This window comes from Chaetura pelagica, unplaced genomic scaffold, assembly GCF_000747805.2.
Source record: "Chaetura pelagica isolate M959 unplaced genomic scaffold, ChaPel_1.0 scaffold49, whole genome shotgun sequence".
Taxonomy (NCBI): Eukaryota; Metazoa; Chordata; class Aves; order Apodiformes; family Apodidae; genus Chaetura; species Chaetura pelagica.
The window spans coordinates 1,246,240-1,272,400 of record NW_009970715.1 but is presented as its reverse complement, the minus strand read 5'-3'; the positions used below and the strand labels follow the sequence as shown (position 1 = coordinate 1,272,400).

At 48.5% G+C, this 26,161-nt stretch overlaps 1 protein-coding gene across 1 annotated transcript in view; it reads left to right on the top strand.

The window, feature by feature from the left end:
- Positions 1 to 26,161, top strand: part of CAMKK1 (calcium/calmodulin-dependent protein kinase kinase 1, alpha) — a 61,012-nt gene that overhangs the window by 19,266 nt on the left and 15,585 nt on the right. The window contains exons 7-13 of the mRNA XM_010006036.1: positions 918 to 939; positions 2,881 to 2,969; positions 17,479 to 17,678; positions 18,382 to 18,435; positions 20,030 to 20,103; positions 23,937 to 24,024; positions 25,028 to 25,156. Of these exons, the coding sequence (XP_010004338.1) occupies positions 918 to 939; positions 2,881 to 2,969; positions 17,479 to 17,678; positions 18,382 to 18,435; positions 20,030 to 20,103; positions 23,937 to 24,024; positions 25,028 to 25,156 (656 nt within the window). The remainder of the gene's footprint in view (positions 1 to 917; positions 940 to 2,880; positions 2,970 to 17,478; positions 17,679 to 18,381; positions 18,436 to 20,029; positions 20,104 to 23,936; positions 24,025 to 25,027; positions 25,157 to 26,161) is intronic.

The following is a 26,161-nucleotide window of genomic DNA, read 5'->3' as shown; positions in this document are numbered from 1 at the left end:
TCTCTGCTCCTTGGGAAGAGAGCAGAGGGTGGAGGGAGCTGATAGAAACTGAGCATCCTGCAGTGGCATGAGGTGGCTGAATATTTAAATGCTGCCATAAGCTGCAGCTTCTTCAGCCTGGATTGCAAGATGCAGGTTGGCTTGCTGTGTTTGTACCTGGAGTCTTAAATGAAAAGTAAAATTAGTAGAATGAAAATTGGTTCTTTCCTGGCTCAAACCAGGATGGTACCTTCAGTTGGTCTAACATGGCAGCTTGTTGAGCAGGTGCTTTGGGCCGGTCGATCTGCTTGAATTTCTTGGGAGGTGCAAGAAAACCCTTAGAAATTCATGAGGAAAGAGCTCTCCTACTAAAGACAGATCCTTCTCCTGTTTGCAGGGCAGGATCAGAAAAACACATTGCCACTAACCCCCTCATCAGCCACAGAAACTCATGTACTGTATATACCTCCACTCACACCAACAAATCCTCTCCAGTTGCACCTGCCAGGGAGCATTTAGCTCTGACAGCTGTGTAGCTGTGCTGCTGATTGACCCAGCAGAAATGGAGCAACGTGTTCTTACAGCATCTTGTTCAATATCAGCAACTGAGGAGAAATATCACAGCAAACACCCTCCCTGAAGGTACTGAATAAGGTGGGGCTCAAACCAACATGGATTGACACCAGGAGTGGCAGAAATGTGGTTGATAAATTAGCACCTGCTGTCTCCCTCCGTGGAGCTGGCAGGGTATTTGTCTTTGCTGAAGAAAATAATATTTTTGTTTTGCATCCTCTGGTGTCCTTGTCATGGGTGAGGGAAGATAAGTGAGTGGAGATAAATTGACTTTTCAGGTATGGGGGTGGATGTGGTTTTGTAGGTGCTAAAAAGCAAATAAGACTCTTCTGATTCACTCACAGTTTGATTGATTTCTCTTGCAGTGTTTGACCTCCTGAGGAAAGGGTAAGTAGCCCTCCTGGGATCCCTTGTGTTGACATTTCTGGTGTTCATCATCAGCTTCCTAGGTGAAATGGAAGTTTGATGTGTACAGTGGGACAAACTGCTGCCTGCAGGCAAGTGCAGAGGAAGCAGAATCCAGCTGCAGTTGCCTTTGCACTGTTACAGCCTGGACTGGTGGATAGTAATGGGCTTGGAGGACATGGCCTGGTGTCAGGCCTGGATCCAGAAAACAAATGTAATGCCAGTTCCCCATGAAACCTGGAAGAAAAGGTGAATAGGAATACTCCTCTGGGATAGCAGCCACATCATGACTTCCCCTGGCACAAGGAGTGTGTGGTTGTATCAACATGTACTTGCCACTCACTGCCTTGTTTTGCCCCCAGCACTAACATGTTATGGGAGGCTGTTTTCTTGCTGCCTTTTTCCATGGAAGTGATAAGATGATGGGAGTCTTCTCCCTGCTTTTTGCTACACTTGTGCTGGTTCTGCAGCTCTGGAGGGTCTCAGAACAGTTGGGAGAGCTGTGCCCAGGGTGGGGGAGATTCCCAAAGGGCTTATTTTTTTCTCTAAGTCCCACAAACAAGCCTCTTGCAGGCTGCCAGCTCCAGCGGGTTGGTGGTGAGAGGCTTCCCAGTCTCCCTGGTGACCAGGCTGTTGACTATCCTGTAGGAGAGGGGGATGAAAAAAAGTTCCTGCAATAATCTGTGGCCAGGGAACATGCAGCTCCGCTGAGTGCAGCCTGCCTGCCTCTAGCAGCAAGCAATTAGCCTCCATTAGTGGCTCTGCCAGTCCTGCCACTCACACTATCTCTCCCTGGTTTCAGCAGCAGCAAAATGTGCATGAAGAGGGAGGGGAAGGCAGTGGCAGAAAAATGCGAATGGGAGATGAAGGTCATCGATCAAAGGAGCAGCAAGGGAGAAGAGAGAAATGCCACAGGAAGGATTTGCTGCTGGGGGCTGAGGGGAAGAGCTGCAGAGTCTGGTTTTGGTGATGGGCTGTTCTCAGCCAGGGTTTGGCTTGCAAGGATGGTGTCTCAGGAGCTCTCAAACCCAGCTCCACTCAGTGGTCCTATGTCACCATGCAAGGCCAAGCTGCTGAGCCCAAGCATGATTAACCCCCAGAGCAGTGAAGTCCTTAGCTCCTGCTGTTCACCCGCTGGGGAACAGAAGATGCTGACTAGCTCTGACAGCCTATTTGCCCTCAGCTTGCAGCAGGCACAGGCAGAAGAGGGGCTTTTAGAGGATACTGAGCATCTCTCAGCAGAGGCGGCTTACAAAGGACAGGAGAGGAGAAGCTGACCAGGTAACCTTGGCTGTTTAAGGGCTGAATGGCTGAGTTCTGGGGGAGGCTGAACCCTGAACAGCTAAATAGAAGTTTCAGAGCAGTTTAGCACAATGCACTGGAAATATTCACACTTCACTTTGGAGCCACTGGTTCATCTCTAGATTCTGCCTTGGTTTAGACTAGCTCTGCACTGATGTAGCTTCAGGACTGAGCCCCAGCAGGCATGACACCCAGAGCACAGCAACGGGCACCGTGTCCCCACTGCTGCCTGGTACCTCCTGCTGATGCTGGTGCTCACAGTCATGTGCAGCTTTAGCAAGAAACCAGAGGCCAGATCCAGCTCTTCTTTTCCTATGCTTTTCCCATTAGGATTCTCAGTGTTTGCCTATTTTTGTGCAGACAGTTAATCCTGGTGTTGATGAGAGCTCTGTGGCTCATGCTGGCTCAGGGACTGTGCAAAGCACCTGTCACCACAACTCACAGGTGGAGGTGTCACCACATCCCTGAGGGATGGCTATGCCTCCACCCTGTGTCACAGCACCCAGAACCTGCTGGGAGCCTCACTGCTAAGGACACGGTGATGGAGAACATGAGACTTCTCCAGCAAGGAGTGTGGCTGCTGTTCTGCAAAGCACTGAGTTCCTCTCCTCTTCCTCACAGGCCTGTCATGGAGGTACCGAGTGAGCAGCCCTTCAGCGAGGAGCAGGCTCGGCTCTACTTCCGAGACATCGTCTTGGGCATTGAGTACTGTGAGTACCAGCAGCACTGATGGCAGCTTTGCAGAGCTTGTGTCAGTCTCCTGCTCAGCTGAGGAGAAGCCTCTTGGCTCTGGTGGGCTGTCAGCTGAGTCAGGTCCCTTCTAATTGCTTGCCATTGCTTGCCTTTGGTGGCCCCACTCAGCTGAGATTTACCCAGGCAGTGTCATGGAAGTCTGGAGCAGGTGTTCTTTAGAAAGGACCATCTATCTGTTTTTTCCATCTCTCCATCTATTCCATCTATCTTTTTTTGGAGAGTACCTTTGAAGGCAATAGCAGAGCCAGAAAATGGGTGTTTGCAGTGACATGGACTGAGCCAGGCAGCTTCAGCTGGAACAAATTCCTCTTTCTAGCCTAGCAGGGCAAACACCAGCCAAGGGAAGAGCTGGGGAGCAGCTCAGGGAGAGGGCCTGTCCTTGTCTGCTACCTCCACAGCACTGGTCTGAGTGACTGCCACTCAGGGCTGTGGGGTGGCAAAAGCCCAGGGCTGCTCTACCCCCCCCGGGAGGTGGTAGTTCAAGTGTGTTCCCAGTTTAGAGACTCCAGCAGGAGGGTTCTTCTTGGTAGCCTAATTGACTGTCATCACCTTTTTTTAATGTTTTCTCCCAGTGTTTTTGGGGCTGTATTCTTTGCTGAGTGTCTGTCTTAAAAAATACAAGGAGGCCACAATAGGTCTGGAAATTGGTAGCCTAATTGACTGTCATCACCTTTTTAAAATATGTTTTCTCCCAGTGTAGCTGGGGCTGTATTCTTTGCTGAGTGCCTGTCTTAAAAAGTACAAGGAGGCCACAATAGGTCTGGAAGCAACAGCAGGGATTTTTCTGGTCCAGTTGTAGTTGACACAGCCCCCGCTGGCATGAACCTGTCAGGGATGGGAGATGAGGGTTCCCTGCATTGAAGACACTTTTTCTGGTCCAGTTGTAGTTGACACAGCCCTGGCATGAACCTGTCAGGGATGGGAGGTGAGGGTTCCCTGCATTGAAGACATAAGATAGAGCAGTCTGTGCTGGCATCTTGTGAGCCTGGGCTCTGAGGAGCAGCAAGGGCTGGCTGGTGTTTCCCCTGGGGTGTTTCCCCTCATGGACTCCCCTCACGGACATGCAGAGGTGGCATGTCCGTGTAACCTCCTGCTCTCAACAGCAGGGAATGTGAGGCTGTCAGGTGGTGCATTCAGCTCACTGCTGGTCTGCAGACCTTGTGCTGCAGCCTTCATGGGTGGGCATCTCTTCTAAGGTGGGCATTTATGAATGTAGGACACCTCTATGCCATGCAGGAGATGTAGGTCTGGTGCTGCGGTGTGGCACTGGTTCTGTTACTACATTGTGTTTTGCCTTTGGTGGCCCCACTCAGCTGAGATTTACCCAGGCAGTGTCATGGAAGTCTGGAGCAGGTGTTCTTTAGAAAGGACCATCTATCTGTTTTTTCCATCTCTCCATCTATTCCATCTATCTTTTTTTGGAGAGTACCTTTGAAGGCAATAGCAGAGCCAGAAAATGGGTGTTTGCAGTGACATGGACTGAGCCAGGCAGCTTCAGCTGGAACAAATTCCTCTTTCTAGCCTAGCAGGGCAAACACCAGCCAAGGGAAGAGCTGGGGAGCAGCTCAGGGAGAGGGCCTGTCCTTGTCTGCTACCTCCACAGCACTGGTCTGAGTGACTGCCACTCAGGGCTGTGGGGTGGCAAAAGCCCAGGGCTGCTCTACCCCCCCCGGGAGGTGGTAGTTCAAGTGTGTTCCCAGTTTAGAGACTCCAGCAGGAGGGTTCTTCTTGGTAGCCTAATTGACTGTCATCACCTTTTTAAAATATGTTTTCTCCCAGTGTAGCTGGGGCTGTATTCTTTGCTGAGTGCCTGTCTTAAAAAGTACAAGGAGGCCACAATAGGTCTGGAAGCAACAGCAGGGATTTTTCTGGTCCAGTTGTAGTTGACACAGCCCCCGCTGGCATGAACCTGTCAGGGATGGGAGATGAGGGTTCCCTGCATTGAAGACACAAGATAGAGCAGTCTGTGCTGGCATCTTGTGAGCCTGGGCTCTGAGGAGCAGCAAGGGCTGGCTGGTGTTTCCCCTGGGGTGTTTCCCCTCATGGACTCCCCTCACGGACATGCAGAGGTGGCATGTCCGTGTAACCTCCTGCTCTCAACAGCAGGGAATGTGAGGCTGTCAGGTGGTGCATTCAGCTCACTGCTGGTCTGCAGACCTTGTGCTGCAGCCTTCATGGGTGGGCATCTCTTCTAAGGTGGGCATTTATGAATGTAGGACACCTCTATGCCATGCAGGAGATGTAGGTCTGGTGCTGCGGTGTGGCACTGGTTCTGTTACTACATTGTGTTTCAATTGCCAAACAGCTTTTGATAAGATTTATTAATAGTAGCTGATAAAGAAGCTCATCAGTCTTTTTTGTTGGATGGCCTCTTGTGAATTAATAACAAGACAATGAGGAAGGTAGGAATACAGTTTTCACAATGAAAACGAGTCACTAAAGCAGTTAAGCAGGGATCTATAATTTGGCCTGGGTTGTTTAATATATTCCTAAATGACCAGAAAGAGAAATTGATGATGACATCTAGTTATTCAGGATAGCCATTGTTAGAATTGACTGTGAGGACTGTCAGGAGAATGGCATGATAGCAAGTTATGGGTATGATAAAAGCCATCATAAAATGGCTGATAAAAATCCCTGTTGCTGATTGCAGGGCAAGGCATGAGGGGGAGAAACAGCACTAAAAACGTGTGCATCGTGACAGGCTCTAAATTAGCTGTTCTCACTCAGGCTCCACTCTGGATAGTTCTTTTGAAAATGCCAGCCCATTACTTAGTGACATTCAACAAAGCAACACAAGATTTGGGGAAATCTATGGAATGAAAGAGAGAGGAAAACAAAAAGTGCCATTATATTGTTATTTGGATCTGTAAGAGCTCTTAGGTACAGGTGAGGAGTATCTTGAATATTTTGTGCAACTTGACTCAGCCTGTCTTATAAACAGCTCTCTAGAACTGAAAAAGGCCTGAGAAAGTGATCAGGATGGTCCTGGAATATCTTAAGTACAGAGTTAAGACCAAAGTTCTTAAGATTTGAAAACTGTCATGGGAAGGGGTGATATGAGAGAGGCTTATAAAATCCAGAGTGTCAGGGAAGTGATGAACAGGGAATGAATCTTCCCTGTCTCTAAAAGCAGACAGATTTTTGCTAAGGGGTTGCAAACAAAATAATTAGGTAGAGAGTTTAAACCAGAAGAAATTACTCTTTCATGTACTGTGTAACTAAACTGTGAAATTCAGCACTGAGGGAGATAGACGAGTGCCAGAACTAAATGGACTCCAGGTGATTAGACAGATCTATAGAAGAAAAGAGCATCAAGGGCAATGAAATGTGAGTCTACAAGCAGAGTTTGCATTGGGAGTGTGGGTACTGGAGGTGTTATCTCTCTCTGCCTGATGTTTTTCCCCAAGCTGTTGACTTGGGGCAGGACCTGGGGTGCTGGGGTAGGTGGGCCTTTGGTTTGGCTCCTCTTCCATCCTGGTCTCTCCTCCAGCTGTTTGTCCACATGTTCCTTGGAGGTTACCCCTATGCTGACCTGATGGCAGTGGTAGCAGTGCTGTGCCAGCTTCCCAGAGACTGACCTGGGTGGGCTTGGCATCTCTCAGGCATAGCAGCCATTACAAACCTGGCTCATTGCTTTGGTAGTGCAAACACAAGGGTTTGGTGGCAAATCTGAAGGCAGGGCAGACAGCAGGGGGAGGGACAAGGGTGCTCAAGCAAGTGGTCATCATCCACAGTCAATGAGCAGTGCAAAGCGTGGAAGGTCAGACAAGTGCCAGAGAGAGCTATGTCACCCTCCCTCTTTAGTCCAAGGTAAGATTTTTCCAGCTCTTTCAACCTTAGGTAATCAATACCTGCAAGTCTGCTTTCAAAAAGCCAATGTGTAGCTGCATCAAACTCAAAAGGAACAATTTATGCTGCTGTAGAGCTTTGAGCCATATCTGCTTTCATTTTGCTGATCTCTGATGGTCCCTGCAAGCTCAGAAAGGCAGAGTGAGCCCCTTACTTTTGTTCAAGACTCCCTTGCTTTCAAAAACCTGCAGAGAACATGTGTCTGAGTGTAATGGACCTTGCTGAGGCAGAGGGAGGTGGTTTGCAGTGCCTGAGTCCAGCTCCACATTGCAATGCAACACCTCATGTTTTGTCTAAAACCAGTGGGTGGGAATGAAACCCTCGTTTACCAGTCTGTGACAGTCCAGGAGTTTTCAGGTGCTGCCAAAATCAGTCGGGTCACCTCAGAAAGTTGGTGGAAATGTGTTTATGAATGGGAAGCTCAAGCCTGTTTTTCAGGAGGGTTTGAAGGGCAAAGACTGCAGCTTTTTACATTCTCATTAGCATTCACATTATAGCAGAATCTTTATGCCTCAGCTGGGAGATCCAAGCTCTGCTGTGCTGGATGCTGATGTCATAACAGTTGCTGTTCAGAGGGAACTTTGAGTGTAGAAGACAGTGAAATTAAAAAAAAATGTAGTAGTGTGTAGTCCCAGGTGGAGGGAGTGAAGCAAGGCAATGAATTATAGGGTGCCCAAACACTCCCAGCAACAGGAACAATGGAATGCTTTATTTTGGGCTATTGAGTAACCACTTATTTTATTAGTGAATGAAAGTTAAAAATGGTGTTCTCTGAGAGCTGCTGGGTAAATGTGTGGCAATTATTGTGTAATTACAGAGGAAAAGTGCACCGTGTGTGCACGGTGAAGGGAAAGTGTTGCCAGGCAATCTAGAAATTGCAAGGTAATGTTAATGTAAGCATACATAATTGTGGTGTGATTTGGGAAGCTCAATAACCATGCAAGCTCACAGCCCTCACAGCAGTAAATGCATCACTGGGGGTTGAGTTTTATTCAATTAGACGTTACCAACTGGATTCTAGTTGGAGCCTGCAAGGTGTTCATCCAGGCCAGTGCACTGCCCTGGGTGCAAAATGTGGTGAGTGGGAAGGGGCTGCAGGAACCAAGCTGGAGGGAGATGTGGGCTGACCTGGAGAATTAGCAGTGGTGGCACGTGGTCCATGGCTGCTGTGTGTCCCTGGGGACTGGACTCCAGTGGTTATTCACAATGCTGGCTCTGGGGTGAAGTGTTTGAAGGGAGACTGGTCTGTGTAATGGGACCAGAAACATCCTGTGCTGGGTGGGAAGCCTGGCTGAGGCAGGGAAAGATGCCCTGGAGAGAGCTGAGGGCTCTCCCTTCCAGATGTTGGCATGGTGCTGCCTTGCTTTGTAGACTGTGTTTGGCTGTGTTTCTGTGTCTAGTACATTTAATAATGTATCTAATATTTATTTATTTAAAATTTAATACATGCACAGTCCCAGCCTCATTCACTGAACAATGAAGAAACAGAGGCAGGTTGAAGGTCTGAGAGCTGGGGAGATCTGCCCACAGTAGAGTATTCCTCCCTCTGCCCCCTGAGCTGCTGGGAAAATATTTTGAGCTTAAGTGTGGTGATATTACTGGTTCACATGTTCTGTTTTCGTATGCCTGTCTTGGGCCTGAGTTATGTCAGGAGTTATTCATTCCCATCCTGGTGAAATGGGCCCTATGAATGAAAGTGCTTTTGCTCCCACTTTCAAGAGTTCCCCAGTACTGGTGGCATTACACCCCCTCATGAACTGGGAAGAGATGTTGCTTGCATGTTGTAAGTACCACTGGAGTAGTAATTTTCAGAATGTGCTTAAGTGCCTTGGCTGGAAAAGTTTTGCTGGATTATTTGTGTCATTAACTAAAGTATGTGCTTAAGTACCTCTGTGAATTGGGGATCTGTGCAATTATCTCCCTTGTCACTTGTAACTCCCATCCAATAGTGCATGTCTGGAATTATTTAAGCTTCAGTCTCCCTTCTAGTAAGGCAAACGTTGCTTTCTTTTTGAGTTAGCAGCTGTGGCAGAAGTCAGTCCTGGAAGCCTGGAGGTGGATGGGTGTTCCACTGCAGAGCTGGGAAGCTGTTGGGCAGCCCAGCGTGCTCCTTGACCAGGACCCACCAGCAGTGCCAGCACCCTGAGGTTGGCAGCCCAAGCATCTCCCTGGCCAAAGGTTGTGTTTGTGTTTAATGGCCTCTGATACTGTTCCCTTCATTTGCCTAATTCCTTGTTAAACTTGTGTACATTTTCAATGTCTGCTACCTCCTATTTACACACTGTGGGGAGCAGTTCCCATTCAGGGTGGAGTCTGATCCTGCAGGTTTCAGCTGATGCCAGCAGTGACTTGGGAACACCTCAAGTGTTCCCAAGTGTCTGTGTGACCCTCTCCATCACATCCTCACAGGTGGGCTTTTAAGGCTGCAGAGCTCTTGTCTGTGCCAAGTGTCCTTCCCCTCTTTGACTACCTGCTAGAAAAACCTCTTGGTCCCAGAGCCCCCCAACTGTTGTTAATTTGGGGCACAACAGTATTTCAGAGTGGTCTTCTACAAGAAATGTGGCTGGAAATATTTACTGCAGGAGCTGACATATCCCTCCCCTCAACAATACCTGCAGGTTTGCTGGACAAAGACAGGTATCCTATTGCTTTACTTCAGATATCCTGGATATGGTGGTACCTGAATACAGGTTTGACTTCTTTAGGGCAGTAAAATACCATCTGGATTGACTCAGCAGTGACTTACACATAATAACTGCACAGTAAAGAGGTTTGAGTGAAGGTGAATTTGGTGTCATGCCAGTTCGCTATGACAGATGAACAGTGGAATCCAGTACCAGGTGAAGCACGTATCAGGCAGATTTTCTTCCAGTGTCAGGCTGCTGGCCAGGAATGTTTTCCTTGTTGTGAGCAGATGTTTAGTCCAACACAGGGAGTTCAATACCTGAAACTCTTCTCCAGGGGCAGGAGATGTGTGTGGGAACTGCAGGAGACGTGGTGAAAGAGACACATACTCCATCAAAAGGGATATCCAGGCAGGTATCCCAGTTTGGGTTTAGGAATGGGACACAAGTTGAAGAGCATGTGTGAGGCATAAAAATAAGGCAAGGCAAGGTCTGTGTGAGCAGGTGGCCTGGCTGTGACACCTGCAGGCACTTAGCACAGAACACACACACAGGCCTGACCCAGGGGAAAACCTTTCTGACTTGCACAGCCGAGATGAAGCAGAGTGACTGTCCCTGCTGCTGTTTAGCTGCAGGCTCAGTATGCAGCTCACAAAAAGCTGAAATAGTTATTGTCAGTGTGGCTGGAAGGATGAAAAACTATTTCCTGTATTCTTAGTAGAAAATGCACAATTTCCCTCCTGTGACTGTGTGTGCAACTAGGGGTGGCAATTCTCATCCCCTCTGCAGTGGAATCCTTGTCTCATCTGAGCTGCTGGGTTGAAGGGGGGGGTCATGACATGCAGCTCAAGCTGTTGGGCAGTCACCTTTCCAGCAGCTGTTCTCTGCAGGACACCTGCATCAATGTGTGCCAGGCTCTGGAGCCCTGCTCACTAAGCCTGGAGCAATAATGAAGTGCCTGACGTGCAGATCAGAGCTGGCTTTGCTGAGATAAGACCTAATCTACTTGATCATCAATATGTGCGTATAATTTCCATTATCTTAAAAGGAAATTTAAACAAATAACAGCTGAGTCAACACAGGCTTGTTTCTTCAGCATAATATCTACTGCAATGTAAGCCTGGGGTAGGAAGCATCAGTGGTGTAGATGGATTTGTTCTGGTTTGGCTCTTGGCAGATCCTCACTCCTCCTGTTGGTGTGGGACAGCAGAGCTGGGATATAAGTCTGTGCTGAAGCCACTGCATGCTCTGTTGTGATTCCCAGCAAGCTACTGGATCCATCTGTGCCCATTTCTTGTGTGGGAAATGGGCACCTGCTCCTTCTCTGCTCCTGCCTCTTGTCTGTGCAAGTTCAGAGCCCCTCAAAATGGAGCATGTTGAGGTGAGGGCTCTTGACTGCAGCTGCAGGGTGCTGGGTGTTATGAATTACACCAGCCAGGAGGACAGGGACTGCCTTCTGTTTTATCATGTGCAAACAAGCTTTGTTTAGATTATTTTAAAAAACACAACCAAAAAAACCCCCTTTCATGTAGCTGCAAGTGTTGCTGATACTGATCAATGAGAGTTTTATGGAAGAGTGAGAGTAATTAGCTGGTGGAGCAGATCAGAGAGGTGTGCTAGAGCCTCTTCAGAAAGATCAGACACTGTTGTTGTTTGAAGCAGTTACATAGTGATTGAAGCAGCCCATGGCACAGCCTGTCGGGTGGTTTTGACAGTACATGCTGCATGTATCCTGCTCCCCACTTCCACAGTGGTCCCTTGGACACTGACAGGCGTGTAGCCATGGCAGGAAGCTCTGTGTCCTCTCTGCCTGGTGACACATGGTGTGCTCCTGTGGGCTGAAGAACAGGTGTGGAAGGGCAGCCTTTGGCAAAGCCACCTCTCCTTCCTCTTCTCCACTGCTTCCTACTGGCAGTATCCCATACCTTTCCCTCCTGCCAGGAGCACAGTGGTCATCCCAGTGCTGAAGATGGGGAGCAGATGGAAGCTCAGCTCTTCCAAAGGACTGGGCAGTGCTGGCTGTTGGGATCCCCCTTTGTAAATCCTGACCTTAAGCAGTACATTCAAGTGATGGAGGTTGATGGATGTAGCAAGACTGGAAAATAGTCAACAGAGCTGAGAAAACCAGAGCTGGGATCCTTGCCCCAGCAGCTGCATGAAACCCGTGATGAGGTGAGAGTGGGAGGAGGGTGTTCCCCTTGCACAGCCCCCTGCTTCCATGTCCTCCAGCCCTCCCTCAGTGCAGCACTGCAGGCAAGTGCAGAGACTTGCTTCAGAGGATAGCCCTCTGTTTTAAGCTCTGGATGGTGGTACAGCAGTTTCCTTGGGAGGGTGTTAAATCATTTTGTGAGGAGTGATGTGAGACTAATGCTAAGCAGACTCTGCAGTAGCACCAGATGGATTGCTTTTGCCCTTGAATGGGAATGGGATTCTGTTTCCAATCAAGTATAATTCAGTGCTGGCCTCAGTAAATAGCAGGATGTGTCAGTGCTTTGCAAAGTTTTACATGCATAATTTTTAAATGAGCTTTTAGCAAGTTGGTAATCACCTGCTGGACCTCTGGGGTTTCCAAAAAGGAATGCAGTGAAAGGCACCTTTTTAAAAAGGACCAAGGAACAATTCCTCTTTTTCTAGCACTTCTGTCTGTTTCCTCTTGGTCTTCACTGGCTGTTAATCTAGGCAGGTGTTCCCAGGCACTTGCTTCTGGATGCAAAGGGAAGCCTATTTAGAGGGATAGCCTGGGGCATCTAGAAATGAGGAGCACTTGAGAAATCAGTTTTGTGTTGCCACAGGAGCTGCCTTGTCCCACAGGAGGCAGCCAAGGGACTGAGCAGAAAGAAGTGATGTGCTCAGTGAGGCTTTGCTAAGGATCAGCGATGGAGCAGGGAGACCTCTGGAGACCCCAGGTCCAGCAGTAGAGAGAGATCTTTCCCAAAACCTGCCCCTCACTCCAGCCCCAGCTGTAGTACCACAGACAGGGAGGACTCAGCCCTGCCTGGGCACTGCTTTGTGACACGAGTGCTGCAGAAGCCCTAAGCCCATTTTACAGCCATGATGCTCCAGGATCTCAACCCTGCCATGAGCCTCCCCGAGCAATTGGGATACAGCTGAGCTGTGAGACCTCCTGGGGGCAATGTGCCTGCTAACAGCAGTGATGATACTTGGAAGAAATGCTGCAAGAGTTTCATTTTGTAGTTATTGAAGTAATTCGGCTCTGACACTGCAAGCTGGGTTCTGCAGGGACACTGACCCCAGCTCAGCCTTTACTTTCCTCTAGTACCATTCCCACATCACCCACTGGCTTTTCACAGAGTTGATGCCTACAAAAAAGCTGGGAAAGGACTTTTACAAGGGCATAGAGTGAGAGGACGAGGGTTAATGGCTTTAAACTGGAAGAGGGGAGATTTAAGTTGGACATCAGGAGAAAATTTTTCACTATAAGGATGGTGAGAGCCTGGCCCAGGTTGCCCAGGGACGCTGTGGCTGCCCCATCCCTGGCAGTGTTGAAGGGCAGGTTGGATGGGGCTTGGAGCAACCTGGGCTGGTGGGAGGTGTCCCTGCCCATGCAGGGGGGTTGGAACTGAGTCCAACTTTGGATGTGCTTGGTCAGTCTTTCTAACATGAGCTGTGATGGCAATGCAGTAAGTGGACCCTCAGCTGTCCTGCCTGCTTCATTCCTGGGGTGGATGTGAGCCTGAAAGAGACCTGGGGGTCCTGGTAGACAGGAGGATGACCATGAGCCAGCAATGTGCCCTTGTGGCCAAGAAGGCCAATGGCATCCTGGGGTGCATTAGAAAGGGTGTGGTTAGTAGGTCAAGAGAGGTTCTCCTCCCCCTCTATTCTGCATTGGTGAGGCCGCATCTGGAGTATTGTGTCTAGTTCTGGGCCCCTCAGTTCAAGAAGGACAGGGAACTGCTTGAAAGAGTCCAGGGCAGAGCTACGAAGATGATGGAGTGGAACATCTCCCTTATGAGGAAAGGCTGAGGGAGCTGGGTCTCTTTAGCTTGGAGAAAAGGAGACTGAGGGGTGACCTCATCAATGTTTACAAATATGTAAGGGGTGAGTGTCAGGGGGACGGAGTTAGGCTTTTCTCAGTGATGACCAGTGACAGGACAAGGGGTAATGGGTGTAAATTGGAGCATAGGAGGTTCAAGGTGAATATCCGAAAAAAATTTTTTACTGTGAGAGTGACAGAGCCCTGGAACAGACTGCCCAGGGAGGTTGTGGAGTCTCCTTCACTGGAGACATTCAAAACCCACCTGGATGCGTTCCTGTGTGATGTACTCTAGGTGACCCTGCTCTGGCAGGGGGGGTGGACTAGATGATCTTTCGAGGTCCCTTCCAACCCCTAAGATTCTATGATAAGATTCTATGATAAGATTTCTAATGTGCTTTGAGACCTTTGCTGAGATGATGCTCTAGAAATCCATGAGGTTGTTATGCAAATAGGCCTGAAATACTGCTGCCTTCCCACTGAAGTGAAGCATGGGTCTAATAAAACCACATTCAACAGAGCACTGCAGAATCAGACTTTCTCCTGAGAGCTCAGTCATATCTTACATTTTCATTATGAAGAGGTATTGATCTGTTCTTTGAATCAGGTCTGTCAGCACAGGGAGTACAGAGCATCTTGGAGCCTAAGGAGGTTGTTCTAGTGAACTGCAGACATCTGCTTTAGGAGCAAAATCCTTTCCAGGCAAAAGCAACAAGTGGAACTATGTTGTCAGTTTGTCGAAGCAGCTTCAGCCAAGTGCTCTGCTTTGGCCAGCTCAGCATGGATTTGAACCTTGAGGGGGGTGCAGATAGATGCATTTGCATGGCAACGAGGAGTTTGGGCTGTTGATGTCCATCTTGTGTGTGGCACGTGTGTGTGGACCATGGGATGGTCCTTCCCAAGGCTGTGTGCATCCAGCAGCCACATCCCTACAGCAGGATGGCCTGGGGCTGAGGGCAGTCTTACTGGGGCAGACTTTGTGACTGTTTCTGTAATGTCACAAGGGAAAAACTCAGTGCCCTGTTGTGACCACTCCCTTTGAGCAGGACACAGAGTAGCTGGACATTCCCTGAAGGCACAGACACAGCTTAAGGGTCCCGCTTCCCCTTGGAGAGAACAAAGTGTGTGTGGGGGTCATTGTTTGGTCTAAAAGAAAATCCCCAAAACCTCATGGAGCAAGTTGAGGTGTAGAGCAAGTTGGTGCAGAGCTTGGACACTGCTCCAGCACTGCCACTCCTGACCTGGCCAGCTACTTCCCCCTGTGCCCATCTCCTTCCCATCCCAGTTTATTGTTATTTAAACCCTGTGCCAGGTTTGCAGGAGCTCCTGGCTGCCACAGTGTTGCAGAGCCCTGGGATGTGTCAGGCTCACTTCTGACAGCACAGCCTGTGCTCCTCTGCCCTGCAGGCACCTGTGCTGGTTCTCCCCTCTGAGCAGTGTCAGAGACTGTCATTGTCCCTGGTGCTCATGTCAGCCACCTGGATGGGAGATGCAAATATTTATTGGCCCTTGTGTTCTTGCTGGCTTGGAGTTTTGCAAAGGTTGTGTTTCTTTTTCCTTTGTTCAACATTCCTGTCACTCCCGGGCCCAGCAGCACCCAGACCTGCTGGGTACCAGGCTGAGATGGGCACTGCACAAACACAGAGCACCTGGCAAACACCACAAATTTTTCCTCTACTTTTATTAGATTGCACAAAGGCAGGGAATATGTTTTACAAGATCAATAGTTATTTGAAGTGGGAATTGGTTTGTGGTTTTGGTTTTGGTTGGGTTGGGTTTTTTTTAACTTTCCTGTATGAAAGAAATAATAAAAAGCCTAGAGTACCTGTTTGCTTAGTGTAGCTCCTTCAGCTTTTATGGAATTATAGAATCACAGACTGGTTTGGGTTGGAAGGGACCTTAAAGATCATCTAGATCCATCCCCCTGCATGGGCAGGGACACCTCCCACTAGACCAGGTTGCCCAGAGCCCCATCCAACCTGCCCTTTTCACAGACTTTTAGGATATTTCTGGATGGAGATAGATAGATAGATAGATAGATAGATAGATAGATAGATAGATAATTATTTTTTTGAGACATTGGAAATCTTGGCCCTGTGATATCAGGCAGGATACGAGACACTTCTGTGAAAGGCAGCTCATCATTCCCTGAAGAGAAATTTCACTCCTCCTCTCTCTTTATTTTTTTTTTGCTCTCCCCATATTACCATAAGGAAATGTCAGGCTACCACCAGCTTTGCTGTGGAGCAGATGTCTCCTGTAATTACTGTTGTTGCAGGGTTTTCAGTGTTTATCCTGACTGGCTGGCTGGGCTGTTGCAGCATTAACTGGCTCACATCACAGCGTGGCCACACTCTTGCTGCACATTTGAAAGGAGATGGAAGGGCTGGTGCTCTCCAGCAAGTTTTTATCTGCTGGGTCTCCAGATCTGCTCTTTAATGTGCCAAGGACATCATCCCTTGGCAGTGCTTCAGACTAAGGAGAGGTCCTTGCAGAAACAGTATCTCCAAAAGGTGACTTCCCCTCCCCAGATGTGATCTGCTGGAAAGTTGGCTTGAAAAAGAGCAGAGCAATTATGTGAAGTTTGTCCTTTCTTAATCCTGAAACTTAAGCTGGGATGCTCTGCAGGGCAGGTTGCTTTTGTGGCAACGTGTTGACCAGGTTTGTAAAGCAGGAAAGGGTTAGACCAGCATTTTCCCCTACTCAGTTGTGTATTTCCTAGGTGATATGAGAAGTGCTCATGGGAAGGTATGAGAATAAACATGTTCCTTTTGCAAGGAAATGTAAAAATGGTGGTTGGGGCTGGGGAATGAGGGAGGCTGAAGGGCCTTGTTCCCCTGGGAAGGGCAGTAAAAACTTTGAGGATTTCCTCTGATATTCTGTAAAGTCTCTTGGGTGTTGTACAGTTCTGCTTTGGGGGTGACTTTGTGTTCTGAATATTGGTGGGTTTAATTTTTTAATTTGTTCAAGTTCCTGAGAACCTACACTTCCCTGCTGCTGCTTCCCTCAGGGGCCCAGACACTTCTTTCTTGCAGCTGCTATATAGTTTCCCAGATAGCTGGTAACAAGAGGGATTTTTTTTGTTGCTTTCAGTGCATCTCAGCCTCCAAGCTCTTTGCAAGGGTTTCTTTCCATCTGGGATGTACAAGCAGTTCAGCTGGTGCCCGTGGTTGTTCTCCTGGAGCTGGGGCAGAGCTGAAAGCTTTGCTGCAGCCTGGTGGGGCAGGGGGCTGTGCAGAGGGACAGGCTTTGCTCTGAGGGCTGCATGGCCAGAGCTCTGGGTGCAAGAGTGGTCAGAGCAGCTGGCAGCTTTGTGCAATCCTGGGGATTTGGGGTGATGCAAAACAAATTGAGGTTTTTATCTCTATTTGTGGGCTCTATTGCAAAGCCTGGAGAGGGAGAGACAGAGCACCTTATGGTAAGCACTGGCATCAACCAGCTGGTGATGCTCCCTGGTCAGAGGCATCTTTTGAGTTGGAAATACCCACTGATTTCTGAGCTGCTGGCTGCCCTTAGGCCTGTTTCATTCTGCCTGTGGTTCTGCCCCTTTTGATTAACTTCATGGCACTGCATTTTCAAAATAACCTAAAATTGAACTTTTTTATTTGGATCACATAAACCTTTAATACAGTAAGTTGCCCAGTCAGCTGGTCTGATGAGGCCAAGAAAATCTGCACCATTTGAGTGATTTCCTCTTGTCACAGCTCTGCTCAGTCCTGCTAGTTGTGCTGTTTCTGGGTTCATGGGTGTTCTTGCATAATTCCTGGTGACAGATGTATTTGAGTGTTGTACTCCCATGCACATCCCAGTGAGGCACCAAAAAGCAATGGCTTTAGAAAATGGCACTTCTACTACATTATACTGCATATGCAGCAGCAGCTTCTAGTGTGGGGTGTCTGAGCTTGTATCTTTCTTTTTGTCCTCCTGGAAAAGTTCCCCCTTTTGGGTGTGTTGGCTGCCATGACAGAGCATGTTCCTGTTGTTGGTTTTTTTTAGTGCACTACCAGAAGATCATTCACCGGGACATCAAGCCTTCCAACTTACTCTTAGGAGATGATGGGCATGTCAAAATTGCTGATTTTGGAGTCAGCAATCAGTTTGAAGGGAATGATGCCCAGCTTTCCAGCACGGCAGGGACACCAGCCTTCATGGCACCAGAGGCCATTTCAGACACTGGCAAAAGTTTCAGTGGAAAGGTAGGTCTTTGCTCACAGTCTTCTGAGACCCTGAGGGATGGTACAGAGAGCAGCAACCACACTTTTGTGTGTTGGATACCACAAACCCAAGGACTGTGGTGCAGATTGGGGTAGTAATTAAGTAGAACTGAAGCTTCTGTATTCAATCCAGGCCAAAAAACTCACATTGGTTGTTCTCTGCAATGGGCAGACAGACTTAGTTGTGGATCCCTGTCCAGACAGGAGCCATGTTAGAGCCCTTTCTGTGCCCAAAGGGAAAGGAGGAATCTCTTGTTTCCCTTCTGAAATAACCAAAAGGCACTGGGGACTGCTGGGCACCAAGGTCATATCTTGGTGCCCTGAAAGTGAGAGGCAGTGCTGAGCAGGGTAATACAGGTGTGAGGAGAGGGTCTAATGGGGGTTTTGTGCCTGGAAGAAGACTTGTGAAGTTCAGCCCTGAGTGGTATTATTTCCTGTAAGAAGAAGAAGTTGCTTGCTGGTCACTGTGCTCCACAGCAAAGGCAAGGAGGCATCACCTGGCCCAGCTCAGTCCTTGTTCCCCAGCCAGGCTGCAGATGCCTGCAGGAGCCCAACTTAGAGAGGCTCTGCAGAGTAAAGTAGAAAATGTTACATGCATGCCAATAATGTTCTGTCAATTGGTGAGAAACTCCAGCTGATTCAGATGCTGTGTTGTGTCTCACTGCCTGCCCTTGCTGTCTTTCAGGCGCTTGATGTGTGGGCCATGGGAATCACCCTCTACTGCTTTGTTTACGGGAAGGTAAGCTGTCTTTGGGGTGCTGGAGCCCAGTGTGGACATCTCTGCCCACCTGCCTTTTGACTCATTCCTTCCCAAATAAAGGCAAATATCAGAAACCAAGACCTACCTTCTGCAAGCTCTTGTTTTCCCACATCACCCTGCAGAGAAGGAGCTGATGCTGCGATCCATGCAAAGGATGGTTTCTAGAGGGGGCCACTGTGCTCAGACCAGTTGTCAGTGCTATGAACCCAGAGCAGCATCAGTAGCACCAGCAGTGGTTTGTCCAGGGGGTCGTCCATGTGGCCTTCTTTAGAAACAGAGCATGGGGAGAGGCACAGGCTTGATCCCAAGCCCCTGCAGCAAACCAGAAAGCTCTTCCTGCTAGAGCCGAGTTGAGCCAGATGGAGACAGCTCTGGCACAGCCAGCTCTTCAGAGCTGCCTTCTGCAAACACCATGTCCTGTCGTGGCTTTTCCCTCTCCGGTGCCATAAGCCCCTCATCCCACCCACACTGTCCCAGGGTGAGCAGTACAGCAGGTAGATGTGGTCTGTATGTGCAGGTGTGTTACCTCACCCTCCTCTCCAAGCACAGACCACTGCACATCCCACCACACAGACATGAGGCATCCAGCTCAGGGGCAAGAAGTGGCTGGAGGAGATAGCAGAGGCAGAGGTGTCTTCATTGCTCGTGTGATATTGCTGAGCTAAGTCAGGATGGAAAATATTCTGACCCGTGTCTGTACTGATGTCTCATCTGGACCAAATCCTAAAGGGTATAACCTTGGGTTTATATTCTGGTATAACCTCATGGTTACTCCTTTCCTCTGTTGCAAGCACTGAAGGAAAAAAAGAGGAAGCATAAAGCCAAGCCCAAGGATATGTTTGTTGGTTCCATGTGACCCTGTACAGTAAATATTGTATATTTTGTACCTATTTTATAGATCATTAGTTAATCTGACCAGACAGGCTGAGACAGGGCCACCACCAGCCCACAGCCCACTAAAACAGGTGTACCTGCTCCTTCAGTTTTGATGCAGATGTTCATGGGGCCCATGAATATGCTGCTCCTGCATCCCTTGCAGTATTCCCCACTGCTCAGTTTAACCCCCTGCCTCCCCTGCCAGGTCAGAAGAGCCAGAATCCAGGTCTAAAAGAAGCGAGTGTAAAAAGTTTTGGCAGAGAAAAATAGGCTTTGAATCCAGATATCTGGATTTCCAGGGGAAACCCAGGGGGTTTAGCAGTAATGCCTAGTTCCAAATGATGCTTGTCACAGAGAGACCTCAAAGCAGTGATACAAGCCAGGTTGTATCAGTATATCCATTTTTCAGGTAGAAAAAGTGGAACAGAGAAAAGGAATATTAATCATTCCAGGTAGGATGGATGGAGGGGAGTATCCCAATCCAGTTATGTATTCCCTAGGTCCCTTTCCTGTTCTTCTGCCTTTAGTTTTTAATAAGGAACGAATCAATTTGTGGCGTGTGGGGGATTTTATTTATTTCCATCTGTGTGTGAAATGGAGAGAGTGCAAACAGAGTGTGCTTCTGTTCTGTGAATGACAAATGCCTGAGTGATGCCAGGATCTCTGACAAGTGGAAAATCTTCTGTTTGTTTTACAGTGCCCTTTTATAGATGAATATATTCTGGGTCTTCATAACAGGATCAAGAACAAGCCTGTGGAGTTTCCAGAAGAGTAAGTGAAGTTTACTCAGCTACTGTAAAATAAGGTTCAGTTTTTAGCATTATTCACTGTGCAGCACAAATGCTGGTAGGTCACCACAGAGGGACAGATGGGGCAGGTGAGGTGCTTTGTTTTCTCCTGGGTCCTTCATGTGGGTTTTGTGCAGATGGTGACGTTGAAGCACTTCAGCTGCCTCTGCTGTTCCTGTGCCCGTGTTGTGCAGACAGGGACTAAAGGAAATAGCTCTTGAAGTCTTTGGCAGCAGAAGGGTTTCATTTTGGGTCCAGGGAGTTCTACCCTAGCTGCTTGACCCTGGAGATGCTGGAGGCACAGCTTGGTTGTGGTTTTGTGTTTCTCCCACATGCCACTAGAGCAGGGAGAGGGCCCTGAGCAATGAGTGTTTATGGTCTTGTCAGATGAGCCTGTCAGGAGATGGTCACACTTAATATGTGCTTGGTCTCTGCCACCAACCCACCATGCCTTTCCCTTCATGCTCTGGCCACTGCTTGGCATTTTCTCCATCTTCAGGCCTCTGATTACTTTATTTTGATGATGAATTTGTTTCTCTTCATTGCTATCAGATGAAGTAGCCAAAGCTGGGCTATTTGCTTTCCCAAGTCAGCACAGTAGTCGGGCAAAGAATTGCTGACCTTTTCAACCCAATTACTCATCTAACAAAAACATAGAGATAAAATTACTTGATTTAAAACAAGCACGAAGAAATTAACACTCTCACGAAAGGCACATCTGTTATTAGGGAAGAAGGGAGGGATGTTGTCAGGCAGTATCCACCATCTATTACATGAAGTTTTTGTGAGATGCTCACTGAATTTTTAGACACCAACAGCAAAGGGCTCGTAGTTCTCAGGCTTCCTTCTGAGCTTGCAGAAAGCATTAGGTTCTCAGACTGTCCTGTTTTAGACAGATGAGATTATTTATGCCCAGGCCCCATGGACTGTATTAATCACCTCTCCACTACTCATGGCTTGGATGGGTCCACCTCCACTCAGGCTGGTGGAGCCCACTGTGAGGGCTGTGGGGAGCACACCTCCCAGGGACCTGTGGCCACAAGTTCAGGCCCCACTCCTGGGTATGGAGCAACTCTTCAAACCAACCCTGTGCTCTTGGGGAGGTTTTACAACCAACCAGGCTTCAGGCATTAAGAGCACCAAGGCCACCTTGCCATGTTCCCACCGTTTGCTCTGAGATTGGGGCAGGACTTTGTCTTGACAGCACTGCAGCAAAAGAAATAAATAAGAAAAAATAAGAAAAATATTGCTTATGTTTCCCTGGCAGCTTTCTCTGTGCTTGCTTGGGTCCTGGCAAAGTGCCCATCCTCTCTCAGCCGTCATATATTTGGGTTAGCAGTCAAGTCACAAGTGACTGTTCCCATCTGTCTCTGCAGTAAGTTCTGAGGGTTTAATGGGCTGACTGGGTTGTGCTAAGAACTTTTCCTTCATTCAGACATTTCCTTTGGTGATAATTGGGTTCTATGATTTGTTTGGATTTCTCAGACTGCTCTCCCAGTCTAAAAAAAAAGCTGCACCCCTTGTTAGGGTGCTGGAGGAGCAGAGTTACTGGGTGTTGGTGGCTGTCTAAGCTCCATGTATTTGTTAGATAAAGGCAGTAACAAAATGCACATAAAGCTGGAATTCACCAGGCTGGATCCACCCTGACCTCCCCCAGAACTAGCACCTCACTACAGTGAGGAGTATTTTGGTTTCAATTTATTTCACCATGGCTACAAAAGACACATTCCTGTTTGCAGACAGTCCATGGAAACTCACTGCCTGTTTCCTGACAACCTTTGGGACAGAGATGGAGCTGCCTGTACCGGCCTCATTGTCCCTTCCCTTAGAGACGCTGGGGTAAATATTTATTCCTCTGGAGTTCTCCATCTCAGTGAGTCCTTGGCATGACACAAGGTAAATGGGGTGAGCTAACACCCTGATAATCCTGGCAAAACTAAAAAGCAAGCTGGAGGAGTTTCTGTCCAGATTTGTATGAAGAGAAACAGAAGCTCTGCATAGTCTCTCCTGGTGAAGAGATGAAGTCCAGGACAATGTTCTCTGACCTGAGGTAAAATGATCTGTGGTGCTGGCTGCCCTCCCCAGTGGGTGCTGAGCTCTGATGCTTGGCAGTTTCCTGAGGGCTGTTAGAGGACTATGACTGTGAGAAATTCCAGAGAGCACAGGCTTTTCTGATGAAAAATGCCACCAGGTACAGCATGCACCATGGCAGAAGGAAGGCAAACCAGATAGGGTGGTGGGATCTGTTACCTGGCCATAACTCACCCAACACTTTGTGATCCTGTTTACAAGTTTTTTCCTTCTGACATTAATTCTGTGTTGTGTCCAAATCAGTCTGGTGCCCAGAAATGTTAGCTGTTTATATATTCTATTTCTTGTATTTTAAATACAGCCATTGCCAGTTTGGCACAGATCTGATGTTAAGTGTTTTAAAAACACCATCTCACCTGCACCTCAGCATGGTCCTCCTTTATTCTGACCTGCTAAATGCACTGTCACTGCCCATAGCTGTTCCTCTGCCTGGAGCTCATCTCAAGAGCAGCACTGTTCTTTCCATTCCCACCTAAACTGTCACCCCCAGCACAGCCTGGGAAGTGGGGAGTCTCTGAGGACTCATCCTGCCCTTCCCATATTGCCTGTGCACTTGCAGACCCTTGACACAACTCTGGAAGTGTTCAGACATTAAACTGAACACACTTTCTGCCCCTTCCCACTGCAGGAGCAATGTTTCCTTGTGACTGGTTATTAAAGATCCCCCAGCCAATGTCCACATAAAGTGTTCCCAAATTACTAAACAGCATCTCTGTTTTCATCAGACTATAATATCCTTCACAATTATGTGGTCTTCATGAAGGTTTATGGTGGTTTATTCTCTCCTCTTTATTCTGCACCTCCTTGTGGGGGTGCAGAGGAGGTGGGCACAGCATCTGGTCCTCATCGGTGTTTTCAGTCTGCAATCCAGACCTGCTGGGGAGTGACATTTTCTGCTGCCAAATCCCAGCTCTGTGCAGAAACCCAGCTCCTCAGCAGTCACTGGTGATGTGGGCTTTCAGCTCCTGATACACTTCTGTTACAGGCTGGCCTTTTCTTTCAGCAGCACTTGGATACACATCAAGTGTGTTTTAAAAACGTTTTCTGCATGATTAGCAACATAAATCAGTGGAGCCTTTGGACTAGAGGGACAAACTGCAGGAGCAAGGGCTCTGTGTGAATGGGGTGGCTTCTGGGTTCAGGCAGATGAATTTCTCTTCTTGTCCTTTTGTTACCCCAAGGCTGAGCTGTACAGGTAGGAAATGCCCAGTTACCAAACTGGCTGTCATCAGTGTTCATGGAAGCAATTTAATGAACACCACCTCTAAGCTCAGCTGGGAACCTGAATGCCAGAGGGGGATGTTTCTTCCAGCATGTGATTGCCCATGATACAGGTTTTGCACAGCAAGTTGTGCCCTCCTTGTATCATAGAGCCCAGCTCCAGTTCTGCCCTTAATAACATGTTGTTGTGCCAAAATCTGTCCTCTGAAGTTCCCCTGCTGGGTTTAAAAATGTCCCGAGATCCATTCACCTGATCCTTGTGCTGCCTTTGGAGAGTGTGGAGCTGTGGGAGTTGGCAGAACAGGGTCACCAAACCTTCACAGTGACCATGATGCCTGAGAAGGAACCAACCCAACCAGATCTTCCTTTCCTGTGCTGGGTTTGCAGGGAAAAGATCTTCTCAGAGGAGAAGATTCTTTACCAAATACCTGCAGTAAGGACTGGGCCTGCCTTGAGCACTTGCAATTCTCCTGCTAACTGGAAACTGCTCTTTTCTCTCCTCAGAGGACAGATAAGTGAAGAGCTCAAGGACCTGATCCTACGCATGCTTGATAAAAATCCAGAAACGAGGATAACAGTCCCTGAAATTAAGGTAAATTTGACATTGATATCATAGTCTTTTGTCTCAGCTGATTTTGTGGTTCCTTTGGTACCTTCTAATGAGGCAGAGCTGTTCCAGTGTTTGTTTTGGGAGCTTTCTCTGGCAAGCTGCCTTGGAAAGGGAGAGTGCTCATTTTGCAGCGTCTAACAGCTCTGTCACTGCTTGGGGAATATTGACAAAAGCTTTCTTGTTTACTTATTTAAATTGAAATTACTCAAAAGCTGGCTGATTTTTAGTGAATCCCTGGGAGAACTGATATTGTCATGAGGGCTGCTACCTGCAGAGCCTGTGCTGACAGGGTTGGACCTGTAGGGCCTGGAGGTGTGGTGTGTTCCTCCTCTGGTGCTTCCATGGTCAACAGCCTTAAAGCAGCACATTTATTTCTGTCAGCTTTACTTGGGAGGTGCTTATTAACACAGAGAACAACTAGGACTGGTAGAGCACAATGCTTCATAGGGTTTGGCCTCATTTGCGTTTTGCATGGGCTTTTCTGTCCTCCTGTCACCCCTCACCAAGGCCTTGGACCTGCTGGAGGCTCTCAAGGTTCCCACAGAGACTCCTCAGCATCCTCTGTGGGGCACACAACTCTTCTCTGGTTTGTCTCAGGCCAACACCAGCACATTTGCCACCACATCAGGACAGCAGGAAGGTTGAGCTTGGAGAAGAAATGTGATGTTGTTTCCCTCCACACCCAGGAAATCACAGCCTGTGATGGTGGGAAGTGCTTTGGAGCTGTATTAAGTGATTTCACTTGGCACTTCATGTGGAATTCTGAGTCCTGTAGGAATCCTGTGGAGAAGAGCAAAGCAGAGTGCTGGATCTTCTCGCTGGGCATGCTCTGAAGATGGTTGGTGTGCTTGAGAACTTGTGTTTGAAGCTGAAGGAGCCTGTCTCTCTTCTGCCAGGCTGGGCTCTGGGCTCACTCTCTCACCACCACTATCACAGCTCTGCTGTGGAGGGACAGCTCCAGCTGTGTCTGTTCCTCCCCCTGCAGGTGCATCCCTGGCTGACCAAGGCTGGGGAGGAGCCGCTGCCGCTGGAGGAGGAGCACTGCACTGTGGTGGAGGTGACAGAGGAGGAGGTGAAGAACTCAGTGAAGACCATTCCCAGCTTGCCAGCTGTGGTATGTACCAACCACAACCACATCCTCTGCCTGGGTCAAGAGCGTGGTACTTTGTTGAAGCTTTCAGCTGGTGAGGCAGGTTTGGAGAGGGTACCCGTGTGCTCCTGGTATGAGAAGTTTGGCTTTTCAACCCAGTCTGAACTTCTTCTGGCTCTGGGTACTGCAGCAGCACGACTGCAGGGGCTGACCATGGGAGCAGTCCTGTGGACATCTGGCTGGCTGCTCTCACAAGAGCTGTAGGGTCACACCCCAAAGTGTCTGGCATCAGGCACTCCAAACACCAGAAGCATCCCAAGGGTGTTATGTTTCATTAATCTAGAGGTTGCTGCAGGACACCTCATTTGGATCCTTAAAATGAAGGCTCCAAGCCTGGAGGTGACCTGGCCATAGAAGGAGGGAGAGAACATGTAGCACAGGGTGTATAGCTGGCACCTGCCAGCCTTGGGGGACCACAAGTGGGTGTTGAGGGCTCTCTCAGCATTTTGACTATAGCCAGTTGAAGGTCTGCTCTGGGCAGTTACTGTGATGCAGGTGCCTTTGGGAGGTTCCTCGTGGGGAACAAGGTGCTGAGCACAGTGAGGACCCATTTTCACAGCTCTTGTGGCTTGATGTTAACAGCCACTTGCCCCAGCATCCAGCTGGGGGAGTGAAAAACACCCTTTCTTTGAACCCCCAGGAGCCAGCAGTAGTGTCTGCCCAGGAGGATGGCCCAGGAAAACTCTGGTGCCTTCTCCTCATGGGCTTGGACCACCACGAGCAGCAGGAAGCGGTCAGCAGCATCTGCTTTACCTCTTGCCAGCAATGGTGTGTGTCCAGGGGTCTCTGAGGAAGTGACATTGTCACCAAAAAGCTGTTCTGTGGTTCCCTTAGTTGGAGCTCTAGCTGTAATGCTGCTAAATCATAGAACCATTCAGGTTGGAAAAGCCCTTTGGGATCACCAGGTCCAACCTGTCTGCTGAATGATTAAAGAAGCTGTTATGAGGCTCCTGTGCTTCAAGGAGTCAG